The sequence below is a fragment of the Mastomys coucha genome, unplaced genomic scaffold, assembly GCF_008632895.1.
Source record: "Mastomys coucha isolate ucsf_1 unplaced genomic scaffold, UCSF_Mcou_1 pScaffold14, whole genome shotgun sequence".
NCBI classification, from domain to species: domain Eukaryota; kingdom Metazoa; phylum Chordata; class Mammalia; order Rodentia; family Muridae; genus Mastomys; species Mastomys coucha.
Window position 1 is genome coordinate 131017927 of NW_022196896.1, and position 20037 is coordinate 131037963.

Sequence of the window (20037 nt, forward strand, 5' to 3'; positions counted from 1 at the left end):
CGGGCTGCAGTGCACTCTAGGGCTGTGCTGTGCTCTGGGGCTGTGCTGTGCTCTGGGGCTGCAGTGCACTCGGGCTGCAGTGCACTCTGGGGCTGCAGTGCACTCTGGGCTGCCGTGCCCTGGGGCTGCAGCATACCTACCTGTTCCACCCGCCATAGGAGCTCCTCCTTCTGTCGCCCCCACTCCTGTCGCTCGCTGTCCAGACGCTCCAGCAGCTCCACCTTCTCCCGGTTCCAGTTCTTTTCTCGGTGATGGATCTGCCAGCGCAGGTCCATAACCAGGCCATGGCTGTCAGCCAGCAGTTTCTGGTGTACCTCTCTCTCCTTCTTCAAGGCCCCTTTGCCCTCAGCAGAGGAGTCTAGCTCTCCCAAGCTTTTCTCAGTCTTCTCTTCCAGCTGCGAAGGAGAAAAGACATCGGCACACACTTTCTAGAAGTTCAGCATTGGAGGGAGGAAGAAAGCTCGGTATATCTACACACATCTACACACGATCCCAGGGTACATATGTAAGACAAGCTGAACTGATCCCATGGATTCATACGGCCAGAAATTAGAATACTGAATGAGAACTCTCTAGATTGTTGAGCGCAGTTCTTACAGACCCCTGATTAGCTCCACCTCCCAGTCTAAGCCACTCTGTCTCCTGCCTCCATAGCTCCTTGAAGGTGGTAATGTGCCTGGTCCTATATTCTTGGCCCCTATCTGGGTCAAAATAATGGAACCCTATATCCTTTAATAAATGTTCACCCTCAAATATCTAAATGGCCAAATAAAACAAAAAATATTTTACATCTTATAGAGTCAACCCCGCAGAAACCAGAAAGAAGACACATTCTGCAAACTCATCAGTACCAGGCCTTGCTCCATTTGGATGCCCAGGAAACACCCTGTTTTCTCTAAGTGTTCTTGGTCCCTACAACTATTGCTCTCTGCACATGGTGCTCAAGAATCACACAAGAAACATCAGAAACTCTGCAAGCCAGATAATGGCTCTAAACGGCTGAGGTAAAAAAAAAAAAAATCAATTCAATGTGCTGGCTGGTTCCTGTCAGCTGACACAAGCTTAAACAGTTCTGGGAGGAAGAGGAGGTCTCAATAAAGAAAATGCCTCCTGTAAGCAAGCCTGGGTGGTATTACCTTGATTGATAATTGATGGGGAGGGCCCAGCCCGTGGTGGGTGGTGCCACCCCTGGGTTGGTGGTCCTGGGTTCTTTAAAAAGAAGAAGGCTGAGCAAGTCATGAGCAGCAAGCCAGCAAGCAGCACCTTCCATGGCTTCTGCTTCAGTTCCAGGCTCCAGGTTCCTGCCCTGAGTTCCTGCCCTGAGTTCCTTCAAGTGGTGGATGACAATATGGAAGTGTAGGTTGAAATGAACCTTCTTCCTCACCAACTTGCTTTTAGTCATGGTGTTTTATCAGAGAGGTAACAACCCAATTAAGACAATAAAATTCTAAATGTCAAAACTGAAGGAGAAACCCTTTCTAACACACAGAAGTGAAAACACAGAATAAAAACAAAAACAATGCTTGCTGGCAGACCCGCCCTTCCAGACAGACAAAGGAAGGTCTTCAAACAGAAGAGACAGGGGCCAGGACTTTGATCTACCTGAAAATGCACAACGAAAATGGCAGATATAGCCAGGCAGTGGCGGCGCACGTCTTTAATCCCAGTACTTGGGAGGCAGGTGAATTTCTGAGTTCAAGGCCAGCCTGGTCTACAGAGTGAGTTCCAGGACGGCCAGAGCTACACAGAGAAACCCTGTCTTGAAAAAACAAACAAACAAACAAACAAACAAACAAAAAAGAAAATGGCAGATATAAATATAAAACTCATTTTGTCCATTTTAATTGGTTAAACGCCACTCATCGTCTGAAGCAAAAAAAGATGTGATACATTGTACATACAGCACATACAGATGTAAAAAGTGGTAGTACAGAGAGGACAGGGAGGGGGGTGAAGAACTAGGGATGAAGTACTGTGGTCAAAGATCCCTAGAAATGCAGCCATGGGCCTCACGCACTCTAGGCCTTTCTCCTGAAAGTGATTCCAGTTTGTTACCAAGGATAATCTCAGACTTGGGATCTCTCTGCCTCAGCCTTCCTACCAAGCATCACCAAGACTGTCTCATTTGCTGCTGGATCCTCAGTATTTAGAGCAAGGGTTAGTTTGAGAGGAAAAACAAAATGAACCAACCAGCCAACCAACAATAAATTGAGAGAGAGAGAGAGAGAGAGAGAGAGAGAGATCTGGGCTCCCCTGAAAATATCTAGGTTTTTGTTTCGTATTTAAGGACAAGGGGTCAAACCAGGCTCAGAGCAAGTAAACTAGCATTATCTGCTATTCACTGATTCAGGGCTGTGCATGTTGAAGATAATTCCTTAACAGTCAGGGCAGGAGATGAACAGTCTACGGTACCGTTTGGCTTCTAAACTTGAGGGCTTAACTTGTTTCTAGACATAAAGGCTCTCTTCTCCCCTGAGGCTTGATTTGCAGCCAACACACTAGTGGATCTCGGGCTCCTCCTGAAGCCAAGATACGATGTCTAAAAGTGGCTGGCGAAACAATTACATCTTCCTACGTGTCTATACAGGTCCCCTGAGCCTGTGGCACTTTTAAAGGGCTTAAATGGCAGACCCTGGAAGAACATCCCTGCACATTTCTCACCGGTGGCTCATGGGTCCACCATTTCAAAGGCTTTGTTTCTGACTCCATTCAGACTATAAGCCCCAAACCTGAAGTCAGAGGACAGACTGGGCAAGCTTGTGGAATCTGATGACAGATGGCAGTGGGGGGTGGGACAGGGGACACAGGATCAGTGGCAGGGCAGGTGAACTTGAAGGGTACCTGGGGTCAGTGGTAATGCAGGCAAACTTGAAGGTGGGGGGTCAGGTGGTAGTGCAGGTGATCTTCAGGAGCGCCTGTAGGTCATGTGACAAAGCAAGTAAACTGGGGTGGGGTGGGGATGGAGCGCTGTCCTAGGAGACCTGCTTCCTTGGGAATAATAAGCCCTTTTCATCTTTTATAACGACTGAGGCCATTTAAGTGGTTATCTCCTTTTTAGGGACCTTTTTCCTTTCATGGCTGAGTCAATTCCCATAAAATTTTAATTTGTTGTAAGTTTGCCTCACAACAAAAGCTAGACAATAAATGACCAACATCACACAGACCCCATTCCCACCTTACGACCCAGAAGCACCCTGGAGCAAGCAGACTGTGTGGGAGACACACAGAGAAGCTGAGCTCAGCAGAGGCTCCTTATGGCCTGAACCACACTCCAATGTGGGTGTAAATCCTCTCTGGAAGAGGCACACATGGGCTCTTACCATCCTAGCACCAACTCAGATTTGAGGCGAGCTCAGTTTCCTCAGGATGAAAATGAGATTGGACTTGACAAGGTTTCCTATCCACGAGTGGATGCTCTTTCCGATATTCTGGAATTTCTAAAGTACAGCCCTATGTCTCCTTTTTCAGAGGGTCGCAAAACCATAGTACACACCTCTCGTCTCAGCACTTGGGAGGCGAAGAGGCAAGTGAATCTCTGTGAGGCCAGCCTGGTCTACACAGCAAGTTCCAGTCCAGCTAGGGCTATACAGTGAGACTCTGTCTCAAAAAGGAAAAAGAGTCAACTCTGGCTCCTTGTGGTCCAGAATCGTCATTTCCATATGTTGACAGCTTCGTGCTGCCAGCCCTTCAATGGGGCTCCTCCACGGCCTTGTTTAGCGCCAAGGGGACAAATAACAAAACAAAATGCTACTGTTGAAGGTGTACCTCAACCCCAGGAAGGAAACTGTTGCGAACAAGGGGCATGCGCACGTCCCAGGCTGCCTCAATCCCTGCTCTCCTGACTCTGCAGCAGGGTTGCTACAGAGAACCTACCTGTGCCTCTTCCCCACCATCCTGGACAGAATAGAGGAGACAGACAACGCGGTGTTCATGAGGGAGGTGACGCGAGGGGCAGGTACCTGTTCCAGGCGGCACTTGAGCACAGCCCATTCCACGTCCCACGCAGCCTTGTCACTGGCGTACTGCTGCTGCAGCCGCAGCCGCGCATGCTCGTCTTCACGCAGCTCAGAACGGAAGTCCTCCAGCAGAGCCTTGAGGGCCCTAAAGAGCTGCTGGTTTTCCACCACCTGTGGGAACAGAGCCCCGGTTAGGCTACTTCACTGACGAGTGTCTCAGAGATGGAAAGCAGAGGAGCTCAGTCAGTCGGGGCTAGAGCACCAGCCAGGTTCCCTGCAGAAGTCACAGATGAGTGGGGCCTCCATGAATAGTGGCAGGATAGTCCCACCCTGAAGCCAAGGCCCTGGCAGGCGTGTTCAGAGGACGGACCGTAGGTTGGTGCTGTGGGCACCTGCAGCAGAGGTACCCTGAACTCTGTTGGAATCAGGAAGTTGCCAAAAGCCAAAGGAAGCCCCTGAAAGCTAGGCTGTCAAGATGCTTTGTGGGACTTCAGACATCCAGGGCTCTGAGTCAGACTGGCTGCTATGTTACAACATCACTCGGGTGCCAGCTACTGAGCTAGACATAATCTCTGAGGTCCTAGTGGCTCTTAGGGACATGGGAGGTGGGGGTGGAGGGTCACTTTTTCAAGGCGGGATGGGAGGGGAGCTTCTGAGAGTTCCTAATTAGAGCCAGCAGTGAAAAGCTCATCTTACTCACAACGTTTGCTGATCCTAAGACTGAACTATTACCTCACTGTTTGAGCTTAACATAAAAGCTCCTAAGCTTTCCAGACCCTGCTCAGCCTTTAAAGGCACACTTCAAAACTCTTGTTTCTGTTTTAGTGTGTATTGGCACGGGCATCATGTCACCAAGTCTGGCATACAGCCCTGTATTGCCAGCACTGGAGAAGCTAACACAGGAAGATGGCGAGTTTCAGGCCAGCCTGAGCTACACGGTGAGATCCTGTCTTTTGGAAACTGAAAAGGCGAGAAGAGGAGTGAGGGAAATACAGGATGAAGGTTTGTCTGAATTAAACTCTAAGTAAGTATGGCTTTTTGATAATATGTGCAGCCATGACTGACCCCAGTTAGACATAAAGCACTGAATTCCTGATCTAATGACGCCAGGGTGTTCTTGATTTGGTTTACTCAGGAAAGCACAGGGAACTAGGAACTAAATCCTGCCTCAAGCATTTAAGTTCTGCCTCAGGACAACAGAGCCCGCAGGCTGGGTCACACTTGCACTCTGGTGCCCAGGAAACACACTCACTGCTCCACACAGCCGGTGCACAGGCTCCAGCTCGGAGTCTACAGGCAAGACCACACCGCAGTCATGCATTGTTAACCATCTATCACAGGCCACACATGGCGCAGGACAGCTACGAATGCAGGCGAACACACAGACGCAAACTTACTAAAAACATTTATAAACTCCACTGTGTTGTTCTTGGATATGAACTTCATAGGTAACACTGTCAGGTCACAGGGATGGACACTCCCGAATCCACTAATCGCACGTAGGAAAAAATGTCACATAGGAGAAGAATTTAAGACACTTTGTGTGTATGTTTAGATTTAACAAGTGAACTTAATCACTCACAGCATATGAATTACCTGGAAGGGCATAGCTGTCCCCAAAATTTATGAGAAAGTTACTTTATCAAATGTAGTTGATCTCGACAGTGATTACGTCTATTTGTGACTAATGTCTTTTTAAGTTCTTGACCCTCAATACCAATATTTACTTGTGACAGAAGGCATTTAGAGTAAAATTCAGGTAACATTTGAAAAATTGGGCAGACAGAAAACTTCCTAAAATTTGTAACAGCCCCTCCAGTTACTAGTCCTCATGGAGAAAGATCCTCAGGAACACAGAGAACTCCACACCAAAAGTATCTACAGAGGAGCTGGAGAAATGGTTCAGCAGGTCAGAGCACTGGCTGTTCTTCCAGTGCACCAGAGTTTGAGTCCCACTGACTACACGGTGGCTCAGACCCCAAGCTCCAGTTCTAGGGATCCAATCCCTCTTCTGGTCTCTATGAACCCTATGTGCACTTGCTGCAGATACACTCACAGGCAAATCTCCCATGAATATAAGAAAGAGAAATACACATCTTCACGTGGGACTTTCTGAAAAATGATAGAGTCCATAAGAGATTTATTTTTCACCTTTAGATCTTTAAATTAAAAATCACTACTTTTTGAACCAAATAAAATATAAGTGAAAAATAACTGTAATAGTTTTGATCTGGTCTTTGGGGACATCATTCTTCCCATTTGCATGGGGACAAAGAGCATTCTGACATGTAATCAACCGTTTCCATGACTCCTGAGCCATATAAAGGGTCAGCCTGTGATGGATCACGTGACTGCTAACGACATTAGAGTCTGAGCTTTACAGCCTCTTTGCAGAGTGAAGTTTTACTTTCTCTGGAAGCAAAGCTGGCGGGTTTTGGCATTAGCAAATACTGCCTCCAATAAAATTAAGCCTTAATGTTGGTAGGCACAGTTGGTCCCAAGTCATTGCATAATACCCTAGGATCCCAGGACAGCATCCTTACCATGTGAGCTCCATAATACCCTAGGATCCCAGGACAGCATCCTTACCATGTGAGCTCCATAATACCCTAGGATCCCAGGACAGTATCCTTACCATGTGAGCTCCAAAACTGCTTTGGAGGGAAAGTGGGCAACGGGAGCAAGGAAGCCCAGAGAATCATTGCTAATTGTTATTATAATAACAATTATATCCTGGGTTGGGATAGCAGGAAGCAGGCAGATTCTGCATGAACTTACATCACCATGTCAACATTTATGGAGATTCTCATGCCATGAATGGTCATGGTTCTTCTAAATGGTTTTTATGTACATGTATAAATCCAATAATAATAGTCACTACTACTTAAAATTTATTTTTTTTAAATTTTATTTATTTTATATGTGTCTTGTTTAGTCTACATATATTCCATGTACTATATGCATAGTTAGCAGATGGTTGTGAGCCACCATGTGGGTACTGGGAATTGAACCTGGGTCCTCTGGGAGAGCAGGTAGTGCTCTTAACTGTGAAGCCATCTCTGCAGCCCCGACTTAACGTTTTGTATGTGCCAGGATGTGCGCTAACTTACTCATCTGTGCGCCCTTATATTTCCTACAGTCTTGGCGCATTTTATAGAGAGGAAGAACAGAAAGCTCAGAGCAAGCAGGTACGGCAAGTCCCACTCTCCAGATGACGGTAACCTCGGTCTGCCTCCACCAAGGTCAGACAACCGAAGCCGCAAACATTTAAAGCCTCACATTACACGGAGCCCAGCCGTTTTCTTTTCATTTTGTTGGAGAATCCATCCTGTTTCTGAGAAACTCTTCTCCCCTCTCGCATGCCTGTTCTGACGCCTCTTGCTGGGACCAGTGTCGGGGTAAAAAGAGAGGATATCCAAAGGAAGGTAAAAGCAAATATTCAACCCTGGGAGGTTGTCTGTGGGTTCAAGGCCAGCCAGGGCTACAGAGGGAAGACTCCAATAGGCAAGGTCAGCTGGACATGAGAGCTTTTGGAACTTTTTGTGCCAGAGTCCAACTGTGCGATTGTTTTGGGTCTATACATTTCAGTACGGTTTTATAAAAATAAAACCGGTTTTTACAAAAATAAAACCAAAAAACCAAAACCAAAACCAAAACCAAAACCACACATGACTTCGCAGTCTTCTCAGCCTGGCTGGGTGATACCAACAGCCTTCCTATTTCCTGCTCCTTCATTTAAGGACATTCCAGTCCTTCACACCTCTTGGGTGAGGCACTATAAAATCTAAACTTGAAGTCTGTGTTCATGGGTCCTTCTTTCCCATGGATTCAGTCACCCAGAATGCCTTGCCAGCCTGTGGTACTGTCCATAGCAAGTGAAGCAGGTGGTTGGATAAGTGTGGTACTGTCATAGCAAGTGAAGCAGGCGGTAGGATAGGTGTGGTACTGTCATAGCAAGTGAAGCAGGCGGTAGGATAAGTGTGGTACTGTCATAGCAAGTGAAGCAGGATGAGAATGCTTGTACCAAGTTACCTGTGCTGCTTTTTTTTTTTTTCCAGAATCTGAGATTGCTGAGAACTGTGCAACTCGGAAAACAGCGACCATGTGAAGAGTAAAGCTGACTTCAGCATTGCCTGGCCTGCTGAAGTCATTACCTTTGGAGACAGGCTTAATCTAAAGGTGACTGGGATACTCTGGTCTGCCACAGTAGGGTGACCCACAAAAAGCCAGGCACAACATAGCGTTGAGGGCCTCTGCCTCCTGTTTATTTCAGCTGTTCATACAGGCAGGGGAGTTCTACAGTGTTGAGGGAGCTGCCCTGGTGTCTGATCCATGCATGGCCAGTTTCTATTTGACAAAGATAAGAAGGGAGCTTATGTGGTGTTCCATAAAAGCAAACGAATCAATTCTAGGAGGTCCACGGCTATTGGCAGGAAACCCCAAACAAGTCCTTAAAATGATAGATCCATGTATCAGCAACATTTTCCTACGAGAGCTATTGGTCACTCCTGCCTTCATTGTTACACTCCTGCCTTCATTGTTACACAGAGATTAAATTCAGCATTCTTTTCTGAAACCATTATCTTTCCACAGATAAAAGAGGCCGGGCCACTGAAGACTGACCTTGAAAGTATAATCTACAGTGGGAGCTTCCAGGAATGATGATACTCATGGTCCTGCTGACATTATTTGCCTTCTGGCTGGGAATGTGCCAGGAGCTCACGGCCAGGAGGGCGCTTAGTCTACAGTCTAAGAGCCCCCCCACCCCCCAAGAATAAAAGCAGGTGACTGGAGAGTTATTAGAGACACGCCTGGTAGGTTACACTGAGTTATCGGCTAATAATATGTAGTAACTCGGTATGTATAACCTGACCCGGACATGTGTGCAGTTTCTGGAGACAACAGCAGTAAAGACACAACAAAACCTAACTGTGTGTGATTGTGTGTTCTGGTCTAGTTTAATCTGGCTCCTAGAGAAGCTACGGGAACTACAGAATATACCAGGCCACAGTGCAAAAGCAAAAAAACAAACAACAACAAAAAACCCAAAACCCAAAATGTATGCACTATCTGGGTTCAAGAGGGGAACCTTTTAAAGAATTTTTTTTTTTTGGAGGGAGCAGGGACTGAACCCTGGGCCTTGTGCATTCGAGGTGAGCGCCCTACTGTTGAACTGCATTGGCATCCTCGGTCACTGAAGTTTGTTGTTTTTGGGGGACTAGCTATGTAGCTCAGGTTGGCCTTTAACTTGAAATCTTCCTGCCTCCGCCTCCTTCCTGAGTGCTATGATCATAGGTGTGTAATCACCACAGTTGAGCATTAAGAATTAGCAGAGCTCTTTCTGGAATTTTCAAAGTCTGTTAGCAGGCTGGAGAGATGGCTCAGCGGTTAAGAGCACCGACTGTTCTTCCAGAGGTCCTGGGTTCAATTCCCAGCAACCACATGGTGGCTCACAACCATCTGTAATAGGGTCCAAAGCCCTCTTCTGGTGTGTCTGAAGATAGGGACAGTGTACTCATATATACATAAAATAAAGAAGTAAATCTTAGAAACAAAAACAAAAGTCTATTAGCTGAGGGAAGTCTAGCTTTGGGGACAGCCCCTCAAGGCTTTAACATTGCAGCTGGCCTGGGGACAAAGGACTCTAGCAGTAAGGTGAAAGGTGTCTCAGAGATCAAAGTGAAGTCTTCTGCTATTGTCATGAATCTTAGGATCACCGCAGGAATTGTGTTGTATCTCTGGATGTTAGACTAATTATTCTAATGCCGGAAAAATGAGCATTTTTCTCTCTAGCCATCCAAGCCACCCCATTTGTTTTGCCCTAGGACCATAGGATTGTAGCGCTCACAACAGCAGCGCTCACAACAGCAGTGCTCGAAACACGAATCACCTGTGTACCAAGAATCACCTTTGAACCAGACCTCCATTTCAGTAATTACTAAAAAGTACAACATGTATGATCAGCCTCAGGGGTGCTGGCCTCAAATGGCCACCGGGCAGCCGACAGCCCTGAGTTCGATGTGAACCACACAGCCCACACAGCCGGTTTGCCCCTGCTCTCACTTTAGCAGCAAAGAAGATGAAAGTGCAGTGTGCTAGAGAATGAGGTTACTGCCATGGGGCTGTATAACTAAAGACTGGGAAGCAGCGGACGTTGGCACAACCATATGTCTGCCAACCTGATGAAGTTTTCTTCTTGTACTCAATCTGAGTGGACACCTGCGATACTTAACTCCTCCAGACATGATAAATGTTACCATCAACAGAGTTCCACTGTGGGAACTGCAGCAAAATGCAAATCCGAGACTGGGGCTGGGAAATGTTGTTAGTTGCTTATTGGTCCTCGGGAAAGCCATTTGGCCATGTTTCCCACACTACTTGTCACTCTCCCGGGCTTCGAAGGGGCCATGATTCTGCATAGCAGCTTTTAAAAACACACGTCGTGGCTCTTGCACCCAGGCTGTCTGGCTAATGACCACACCACTCCCAGAGCAGCAGGCTGGTGGATCTGGAGAGACGCAGACCTGATTCTGACATGCGCACTCCCCACCCCCACGCCCCCATCCTCCAGCACGTCGTATGCGGTGGAAATTCACCCGTGTCCGCCCTACTTTTAAGAGAAGCCACAGAAGGGAGGGAGAGATAAACATTCAGACACACTGATGGGTGGTTCCGGCTGAGTGACTTTACATTATTTTTCACCCCAAGGGTAACATTTTCCATGACTGTTTAGAAAACCAGATGTGTTACATCTCTCCCTTTCTCCAAAGCGCTGAGAAAGGCCCACCTCAGGATCTTCGCATTGACAGGTTTCTGTCTAAGTATTGATTGGAGCCAATCACAGACACTCCGGAACACTGACAATACCTCTTTTCGAATCAATAAGATGCCTACATTAAAGGCTTTATTCATAGCTTGTAGCGTTCTAGTTTCTAACTAGATCACTGCTGGAAAACTTATTCCATGACCTCAAATCTCCCCGGGGATTCTGGCTCGCTGACGCACTTCCTGGTGAGTGAGGAGAGGCTCCTTTGAAAGTTATTATCTCCATCCTGAGTCAGCTCCAGGGAGGAGGGTGGGCGGGGTACAGACAACTGTTCTGATTTGTGTATGAAGAGGAGAAAGTGCTGAGAGAAACCCCAAAGATCCCCTTAGCCTCCTGCACTCCAAAAATCACCATTTTCTCATTGGAATCCGCACCAAAGTGCTGGTGACAGCCAACTCCCTCTTGACCCACACAGAGAGGACAGGTGAGAAAGGAGCGGCAGCTACAGCACGCTGCAGGAATAATCCATAACGCCTGTGGCTGGAAGGCTTGGCTATGCCCAGTGCCCAAACCTGCACCCTCACCGCGGCAAGCAGCCAGCCAGGTGGGGAATCCAGGCTTCTTATCAGAACCCTCTGAGAAGCCAAGGAAGGTCAGAAAGTACTCAGAGATCTCTCAGGATCTCAAGTCTCCAAATACAGACACTACTTTGTTATAGGAGTGTTAAATAAAGAAGTAAAAATAATAATGTTTATGTGGGCTTTGGGGGGAAGTTGGCCTTTGGAGTTTCTGTCAGTGGTCCTTGGTGACATTAAACATCTAGTAATAGTTAATTTTCACTGTTCTTTACTCAACACACACTGATTTTTTTTTTCTAAAGTGTCACCATGTAAATACATGTTGTGTGTTTCAAGTAGCCAGAGAGATGTGAAATACTTTGTGCATGATTGGGAATTTAAACAAAGACTTTTTATTTCTTCCTTATAAACTATGTTACCAATGCAGTGCTGATGGCAATGACTATTCAGTTAAACGGCAACCACAAAGCCTTGCAAGGTTGTTACCTCTCTAGGATAAAAAACAAGAAATCTCTCTTTTCAGAAGTCTGCCTATTAAATTTCTTCATCCCGAGACCAATTTTATGAATCCAAGGAGGCAGGTATTCAATAGACTGATCTTACTATGGTCCTAAGCTATGGGCCTACCAGATGAATAGATGAGCTAACGCTGGAGTGAAAGAAAGGCGCGTCATGTCACCCTGTGACATTCCAGCTCTCTCCCCAACACCAACAGGTGGTCAGACTCAGCCGAGGACTTTTGTGCACCCAGAAACATCAGCATTTGTAATAAGATGATAGATAAACATCTCGGGAGTCTCCCTTCTGGGTATACAGAATGCTGGCCTTAAAGCTAGGCACCCACCTGTTTGTTGAGTGGTCCCCCGTCTGCAGTCTGCAGCCGTGATCCATGTTCGCTGATCTGTACCGGGGAGTGTGGGGCATGCTCTCCCATGGGAAGGCCACAGCCTCGGTCAGCATCCTCCTGGTCTGTCCCGTCTGTCTGGTGACACCCCTGGACTCCAAGCTCAGAAAGCCCAGGCATGTTCTCTGGATGTTCGCTCTGAAACCAGGAGGCATGATGATCTTAACTTCGATTATATTCCTTGGTTCTACAGACTGACTTTTCAAATGTGATGGAATCTCATTATGAGTAGCCAAGACTAGCCTTAAACATCTGGTCTAATACAAGCCTCACACTAGAACTATTCATGGCCTGATGGGGTAACCACTCACTTGTAGGGGACTAAGTCCTTCTCTGTATTTTCCTCTAAGAGGCCCATTCTGCTCCCTGCATTTCTTTCATGTAAGCAGTCCAGGATGGGTGCTCAATTTATTAGAAAAGACTCATGAGAACTTTTATTTTTTTTTTTTAAATTACGATCGCTCGCAGCGACAGTTTTATGAATGACAGAGGAAGACTTCCGGTGTATTCATCAACAAGAAACCTCACAGTTTTATGAATGACGGAGGAAGACTTCCGGTGTATTCATCAACAAGCAACCTCACAGCCAAGTCTAAGCTTTGCTTAACCATGTCTTTCCATGTAGTGGATCCTGGGAACCTGGTTGAATGAATTTTTAAGGGTGAATTAGCATTCACAGCGTAACTTAAATGCATACTCAAAGGCAGACAAAAGGCTTCAGCAGTCAAGTTATTCCTCAGCTCCGAGTTCTCACAACGCAGGAGCAGCTGAGTGAGCATGTGGCTGCTCAGCCTGCCCAGGAAGTGAGCCTGGCGACAGGATATGCAAAGCCACAGGCACTACTCACTGGAGCAGTACGGAGTTGGTCAGCGCCAAGTATGGTGGCCCACACCTGTAATTTCAGCAACTGGGAGGCTGAGAAATAAAAACCTTGAGTTCAAAGCCAGCCTAGGCTACATACAAAAATCCTATCTCAAAAACAAAACCCTAAGGGGCAAGAGGGATGGCTCAGAGGCCAAGAACATGTGCTGCCCTTGCACAAAAGGACCTGGTTTTAGTTCCCAGCACCCACATGGCAACTCACAACTATCCAGAACTCCAGTTCCAGGGGATCCCACACCCGATTCCGGGTGCTGCGGTCACACACACGGTGCACAGACATGCGTGCATGCGAGACACTCATTCACCAACCTTATTCTCTCTCTATATGGAAATGGAACTAAGTGGGAAGCAACAAACCCTGCTCTCTAAATCTAGGAATTGCAACACACCAGGTAAATGGATGTCAGAGGCGACAGAGTGACCCCTGTCAGGCTTAGAAGGAGTCCTTACAAAGCTGGAGGGGTGGACTCAGTATGTGAGAATGTGCAAGGTCAGGAAACACCTGTGCACCAGCTTTTATAAACCGCTGAGCATGAGTGAAAAGTGCAGACACCTGGGTGATGACCTCAGAGACTGATATCTCTCCGAAACAAAGGGGATGTTCAAGCAGAGAGCTGTTCTAGAGTAGGACTAAATATGGGGACGCTCAGAACCAAGTCCAACACTCAGGCCATTTGTGAGCGTGCCTGGATAGGCTGCTCTGTTTCTGAGGCTTGGAATCATATGGAAAGATAAATAAAAACAAGGGACGCAGAGGCTAAGGCACTGGGGTGAGGGTGGGTGCCAAGGACACAACAGATAACAGACTAAGTGGGCTGGATGGGTGGGAGACATTACCTCTGTGAAATCCTCGCCTCCCTCCTCCATCTGCTTCCCCTGGCGCCAGTGTTTCAGCAGCCACCTGAGCTTGACGTAGAAGAGGAAAATGTTCTGCTTCAAGGACCTGAGCTCCTGCTGTAGCACGTTCTTCTCGTCGCTCCAAGTTCGCTTGTGAAGGGTGTTCTGCAGGGCCAGGCTGTGCATCTCCAGCTCCTTCCACCGCAGGGCGTAGAGGTGGTCCTCCTCCATCTTGAACAGAATCAAGAAGACACTGTGAAAAGCAGTTGCTCCGATGTGCCACCCAAACAAACCCAACCAAGGTTCTCTAGAGCAGCCTACTGCCCAAGCTCTGTGGTGCGCAGGAGACGTGAAACTTGGAAATCCTTTTAAGTTTAAGGGTGACTAATGAGCTCATGAATTCTGTGATGTAGAAGCAAGCGTCGTTTCAAAGGAAGAAGGCATTCCAGCCTTCTTCTCTGGCGACCTCTCGGTGCTTAGCAGAAATCTCCATCCCCCATCAGAAAAACACTACTTGGGTGTATGTTTGTGATTGACTCGGATGCCGTGTAAGGACACCTCATTTCTCCTGTGTGCCTGTGCCTGGCACACAGTGGACCATTACAATGACAGAGAAGAAAAGAATTAGAAATCTACCTCTTACTTCCTGTGGTTTCTGGCTTCTCTCAAGCCTTGGTAGAGAATACCGAGACAATGAGAGACCTACCATGCACTGGAAAACCAGAGCAGCTCTGAGCATGTAGGATTCGACTGTGTAATAACATGATAACCCACTTCCATGTTAAATGTGATCATTGCTTAGGGAAACCAAAGCCCCATTAAAGAATTACCTCTCTTATCTCCACATTAACTTCCTGGGCTTTTTCTGTCTTAAGACAGGGTCTCACTATGTCCCTCAGACTGCCCTCCCACCCCTGGGCTAAAAGCAAATCTCTTGTCTCACCCTTCAAAGTAGCTGGAACTATGGTCACAGGCCACCTCATATGGCTAAGTCCTTTTTTGAAAATATGTATATGGAACTCTTCCAAGCGGGAAGCACTTACTATGCGTTGGCACTGAGCAAAGGGGTACAGATAAGATCTTATTGTGCAGGTAAAGGCTCATGGATAACCTGCAATGCAGTGGCGGTGAGACCGGAAAGCAATGGCTTCTGAGACAGACAGGAAGGAGGGTTAGAATGGCAGCCCTGCCCTCGCCCGACTCAACACTCCAGACCAAAGGAAGTGTTCTTCCCCATTAACCGCTAGACTCATTCTTAAGAACAGCTGCCTGGTGGAGGAGACAGCAACATGGCTGACGTGCTAAGCCAACGCTGACTCCCTCTGAGAAGGTCCACATGGCCGTGCAGTGTGGCTACGGTCATAACACTTGCTCCACATTGCATTTCAAGCAGGAAAAGGAGAGGAAAGACCACTGATTTATGCACCGCCTCGACAGACGTCAGAGTTGCAACACTGGTCAACCCCATACAGACATGGCGTCATGGAGTGGGGAACAACCTGGAGCTCTCGAAATCCAGCCCCGTGGTTCCTCACTGTGTTCTCCTGACTGGGGAAACTGCAGCTACCTCGGAGGGAGGCGAAGGCAACAGCAACTACCCCCACGAGGCTGTGGACCGGCGTCACCGCTTAGGGAGCTGGGCCTGTGAGGTACTCTCCCGAAACCTGCAGCACCCAGCCCAGACCCGCGGGACCTGTGGGCCTCTCTTCTTTCTTTTGTTCTGGACCATTAGGTGCCTCTAGAGCTCAGAGCCTGGCCTTTTGCCCTCTGGTGACATTGTGAGAGAACTTCCTGTCCCTGCCCAACAAGCTAAAAGGCAACAGCGCCTCCTTTGAAGTCTCTTTGAACTCACTCCTGGATTGTAAGCCCAAGTGCTGTGCAGGGCAGGGACTCTGCCACTGTGTCACCAGCATCTCCAGCAACAGCCTTACCTTTCAAACTATTCTGAGGAGCCATGCAGATGCCTGCATGCGTGCGTGCGTGTGTGTGTGTGTGTGTGTGTGTGTGTGTGTGTGTGTGCGTGCGTGCACGTGTGCATTGCGTTTGTATGTGCACCACATTGATGGTGGTGGTGGTGGTGGTGGTGGAGGTAGGCTTCTCTCTTACAAAATTCCTTCTCTTTTGTAACAATATGTGCTACTTCACCTGTACAGCAAACATCTGGAAAGGAGTGTGCAACTCGGAAAACACGTCAAGAGACACTTATGAGCCTGGTATTCAGCTCTGCCCTCTGTAAGCTGCAAGGTATGGCAGCCGCTGCCTAAATCAGCCCGTGACCCATTTCGAGACTCTTGGCCTCAGTCACCATAGAGGTCTATCCCTACAGCACATACTCCTGGCCAAAACAAATCTTGGATATACTGAATAACTCACTGCACAGTATATGTGTTTGTGAAGCATCAAGTTATGTCACCTGACACCACTGCTCTGTGGTCTATCATCATCCAACACCAACCACTCTGTGGTCTATCACAACACCACCACCGCTCTGTAGTCTATCACCAACACCAACCACTCTGTGGTCTATCAACACCACCACTCTGTGATCTATCATCCAACACCAACCGCTCTGTGGTCTATCAACACCACCACCACTCTGTGATCTATCACCAACACCAACCGCTCTGTGGTCTATCAACACCACCACCACTCTGTGGTCTATCACCAACACCACCACTCTGTGGTCTATCAACACCACCACCACTCTGTGATCTATCACCAACACCAACCTCTCTGTGATCTATCACCAACACCAACCGCTCTGTGGTCTATCAACACCACCACCACTCTGTGGTCTATCACCAACACCACCACTCTGTGGTCTATCAACACCACCACCGCTCTGTGGTCTATCACCCAACACCAACCTCTCTGTGGTCTATCACCAACACCACCGTTCTATGGTCTATCACCAACACCAACCACTCTGTGGTCTATCACCAACACCACCGCTCTGTGGTCTATCACCCAACACCACCGCTCTGTGGTCTATCACCCAACACCAACCGCTCTGTGGTCTATCACCAACACCACCGTTCTATGGTCTATCACCAACACCACCGCTCTGTGGTCTATCACCCAACACCACCGCTCTGTGGTCTATCACCCAACACCACCGCTCTGTGGTCTATCACCAACACCAACCGCTTTGTTTTCTTTTGAGGCTATAGCTCTCTTCTAAGAAGGAGCCCAAGGGGAGGAGAGGAGCCGTGGCAATTCTGCATCTAGATCCTGGCTCACAACTTAAACTAGATTCAAGGTGGCAGAGCAGTGTCCCTGGAGGCCCAGGGCAGGAGCACTGGATCTGGGAATCCCTTAGTGGATAGAGGATAATTAGCCTGTGACTCGTGACTTTAAAAATAACTACAAGTTAATAGGGCCATACCTCAATTAGTGGCAGGTTTTTTTAAGGTAACAGTTTAGGGTGATGTTTCTACTGGACAACCCCCTTCAGCGACACACTCACTGCCTGGTTCCATTCAACACCCTTGTTTCGTGGCAGTTTACCGGTATCGTTGCAAGAAAGGTCAACTAGATCTGAAGATTGTTCCCAAAACTACGTGTCTCCCTATCCAAGCCTTTGTTTTCTGTGGGTTGTTATCTGCTGGTCAATCATGGTCCAAAAATATTGAAGTGGCAATTCCCCAAACAGCTAATCTATCCATCTAAAGAACTTTACTGTAGTATATTGCTATAGTGGTTTTACTTTGTGATTAATGATTGTTGTTACTCTCTACGGTGCGTGACACACAAAGAAGGAAACGGTACAGGAATAAACCGCATATGAGAAGTTTGGTACTCCCTGTGATTTCAAGGGATCTCTGGAATGTTCTAGGATGGCCTCGATGTATATTAGGAGAGACTACCTGACTGAAAGGTGTGCTATAGAATGGAAAGGCAGACAGGTTCTCCCTGGTGCATCTAGAAGGGGACACAACCCTCTCAGCCAAGTGACCTGTGTAGATGCCTGTGGGGCTTGGCACCTGCCTGCAACAGACAGCATCCCTTTAAAATGCATGGTGGCAGTGCTCCTGAGGGGCTCTGCGGTTCTCAGAGCGGGCGTGCTGGAACCCTCACAGAATATTTACCTTACGGATCTTGTTTGTGTATGTCTCTGTCTCCTCTTGATGCAGTCTGGCCGCCTGCTCGAGCTGACCCTGTAGCTCTTCTACCGACACACTCTGCTCAGGTAAAACTGGGGAGCCCCTGAGCTGATTGGCAGGATAGAGGAAGGGTTTAGTGGGATTGAGAACTCAGCCTCACGTGATGACGCAGGACGCACATCTGGACAAGGTGACACACACGGAGCACAGCGGCTGCAGCAGTGGAGTGACCACGGCAACCTCCCCAGGGCTACCCTGAGAGGAGTCCTACTGCTTGGGGCTCTGTCTCTACTTGAATTGCCCTGTTCCTCTCTTACATAGGAGATGAGGCAGGTGAGTGGGAACCTTAACTACAGCAACCATTAACCAGGCTGAGAGAAACACCCGAGCATACCTTGGTGACCACACCTTAGTCCACCAAGGCCACGGTCACACAGCTGGTCTCCTAGACTCACTTCCCTGAGTTCCTCGGTTCCATGACTAGTGTGTCTACATGCTTGCCTTCCTCGGCTCTGTGACTAGTGCGTCTACATGCTTGCCTTCCTCGGTTCGGTGACTAGTGTGTCTACATGCTTGCCTTTCTAGGTTCTGTGACTAGTGCGTCTACATGCTTGCCTTCCTCGGTTCTGTGATTAGTGCGTCTACATGCTTGCCTTCCTCGGTTCCGTGACTAGTGCGTCTACATGCTTGCCTTTTGGAGATTTCCTACCCAACCACAGCCGCCTTTCTCTAATCCCACGGATGGCTCTGGATACCCTGGGTCGTTGTAGGTGGGGCTCCATCCAGGGCACGCTTCTCTGTGTCATACCATGCCCAGGAACCGCACAGATCTGTTAATACTTGCTAGGGTCCAGCCTAGGGAGGTCAAGGAAGCTGTGCTATTATTCTTATTGATAAAGCTTAACTTTATGGCCAAATGGCCAGGAAAGATTCATCATTACTTTTTATTTTATTTTATTTTTTTTGGTTTTTCGAGACAGGGTTTCTCTGTGTAGCCCTGGCTGTCCTGGAACTCACTCTGTAGACCAGGCTGGCCTCGAACTCAGAAATCCGCCTGCCTCTGCCTCCCAAGCGCTGGGATTAAAGGCGTGCGCCACCACTGCCCGGCTCTCCCAAAGGTCTTGAGTTCAAATCCCAGCAACCACAAGGTGGTTCACAACTACCCATAATGAGATCTGACACCCTCTTCTGGGTACAGTACTTATGTATAATAATAAATAAAGGTTTAAAAAATAAATAACGGCATGCTGTGGGCTCCTTCTGTCTGCCTTTGACTCATTTCTACTTCTTGCTGAGGACAGAGCTCTTCTAGAGGCCACAGTTATTTGGCTTGTCGTTGGGTGATGGCCACACAGAACTAAAAAAGGCAGAACTCCTCTTCATTTATTACAGTTAGAGGCCAAGAAAGCTAGGCACCGGGGTTTGGCAAGTTTGCTATAAACTTCTGAGTACCAAGGAATTTAAACTCGGCGTGCATGGTAGTGTGTACCTTTAAACTCAGCGTGCATGGCAGTGTGTACCTTTAAATGCAGCGTGCATGGCAGTGTGTACCTTTAAACGCAGCGTGCATGGCAGTGTGTACCTTTAAACTCAGTGTGCATGGCAGTGTGTACCTTTAAACGCAGCGTGCATGGCAGTGTGTACCTTTAATCCCAATACTTCCTGACCTACACAGTGAGTTCCAGGATAGCCAGGGTTCCCAGAGTGAGACCCTGCCTCCAAAACAAAAAGCTGTGGACGCAGCTCTGCTGTAGAGAACTGGCTGACCCCGCATGGCTTCTCCCCAGTTAGATACCTAAACTCGCCAAACTTTAAGGAACTCAAAAACAAGGATTATGAAATGTTTCTCCGTTTTGTGAGTTGTTGGACATTGTTGGGGATTCTCTTTGAATTTATCATGATGACTATGTACAACTGTAGTGGCTTAATATATTTTAAATATGTGTCACCTTCTGTAACATCTTACTCTTTCCCTTTTTTTTTAACATTTAAAAACATATTTTAATTAAAT

The 20037-nt window shown here is 47.7% G+C and overlaps 1 protein-coding gene across 10 annotated transcripts in view; it reads right to left on the reverse strand.

The window, feature by feature from the left end:
• Positions 1 to 20037, reverse strand: part of Mtcl1 (microtubule crosslinking factor 1) — a 119723-nt gene that overhangs the window by 18501 nt on the left and 81185 nt on the right. For 6 of the 10 annotated variants that reach the window (XM_031368629.1, XM_031368628.1, XM_031368627.1 and 3 more), the window contains 5 exons: positions 18012 to 18134; positions 13924 to 14154; positions 12145 to 12342; positions 3960 to 4127; positions 141 to 395 (listed from right to left, as the gene is read on the reverse strand). In XM_031368629.1, the coding sequence (XP_031224489.1) occupies positions 141 to 395; positions 3960 to 4127; positions 12145 to 12342; positions 13924 to 14154; positions 18012 to 18134 (975 nt within the window). The remainder of the gene's footprint in view (positions 1 to 140; positions 396 to 3959; positions 4128 to 12144; positions 12343 to 13923; positions 14155 to 18011; positions 18135 to 20037) is intronic. The other 4 variants (XM_031368635.1, XM_031368633.1, XM_031368631.1 and 1 more) reach the window with 1 other exon arrangement.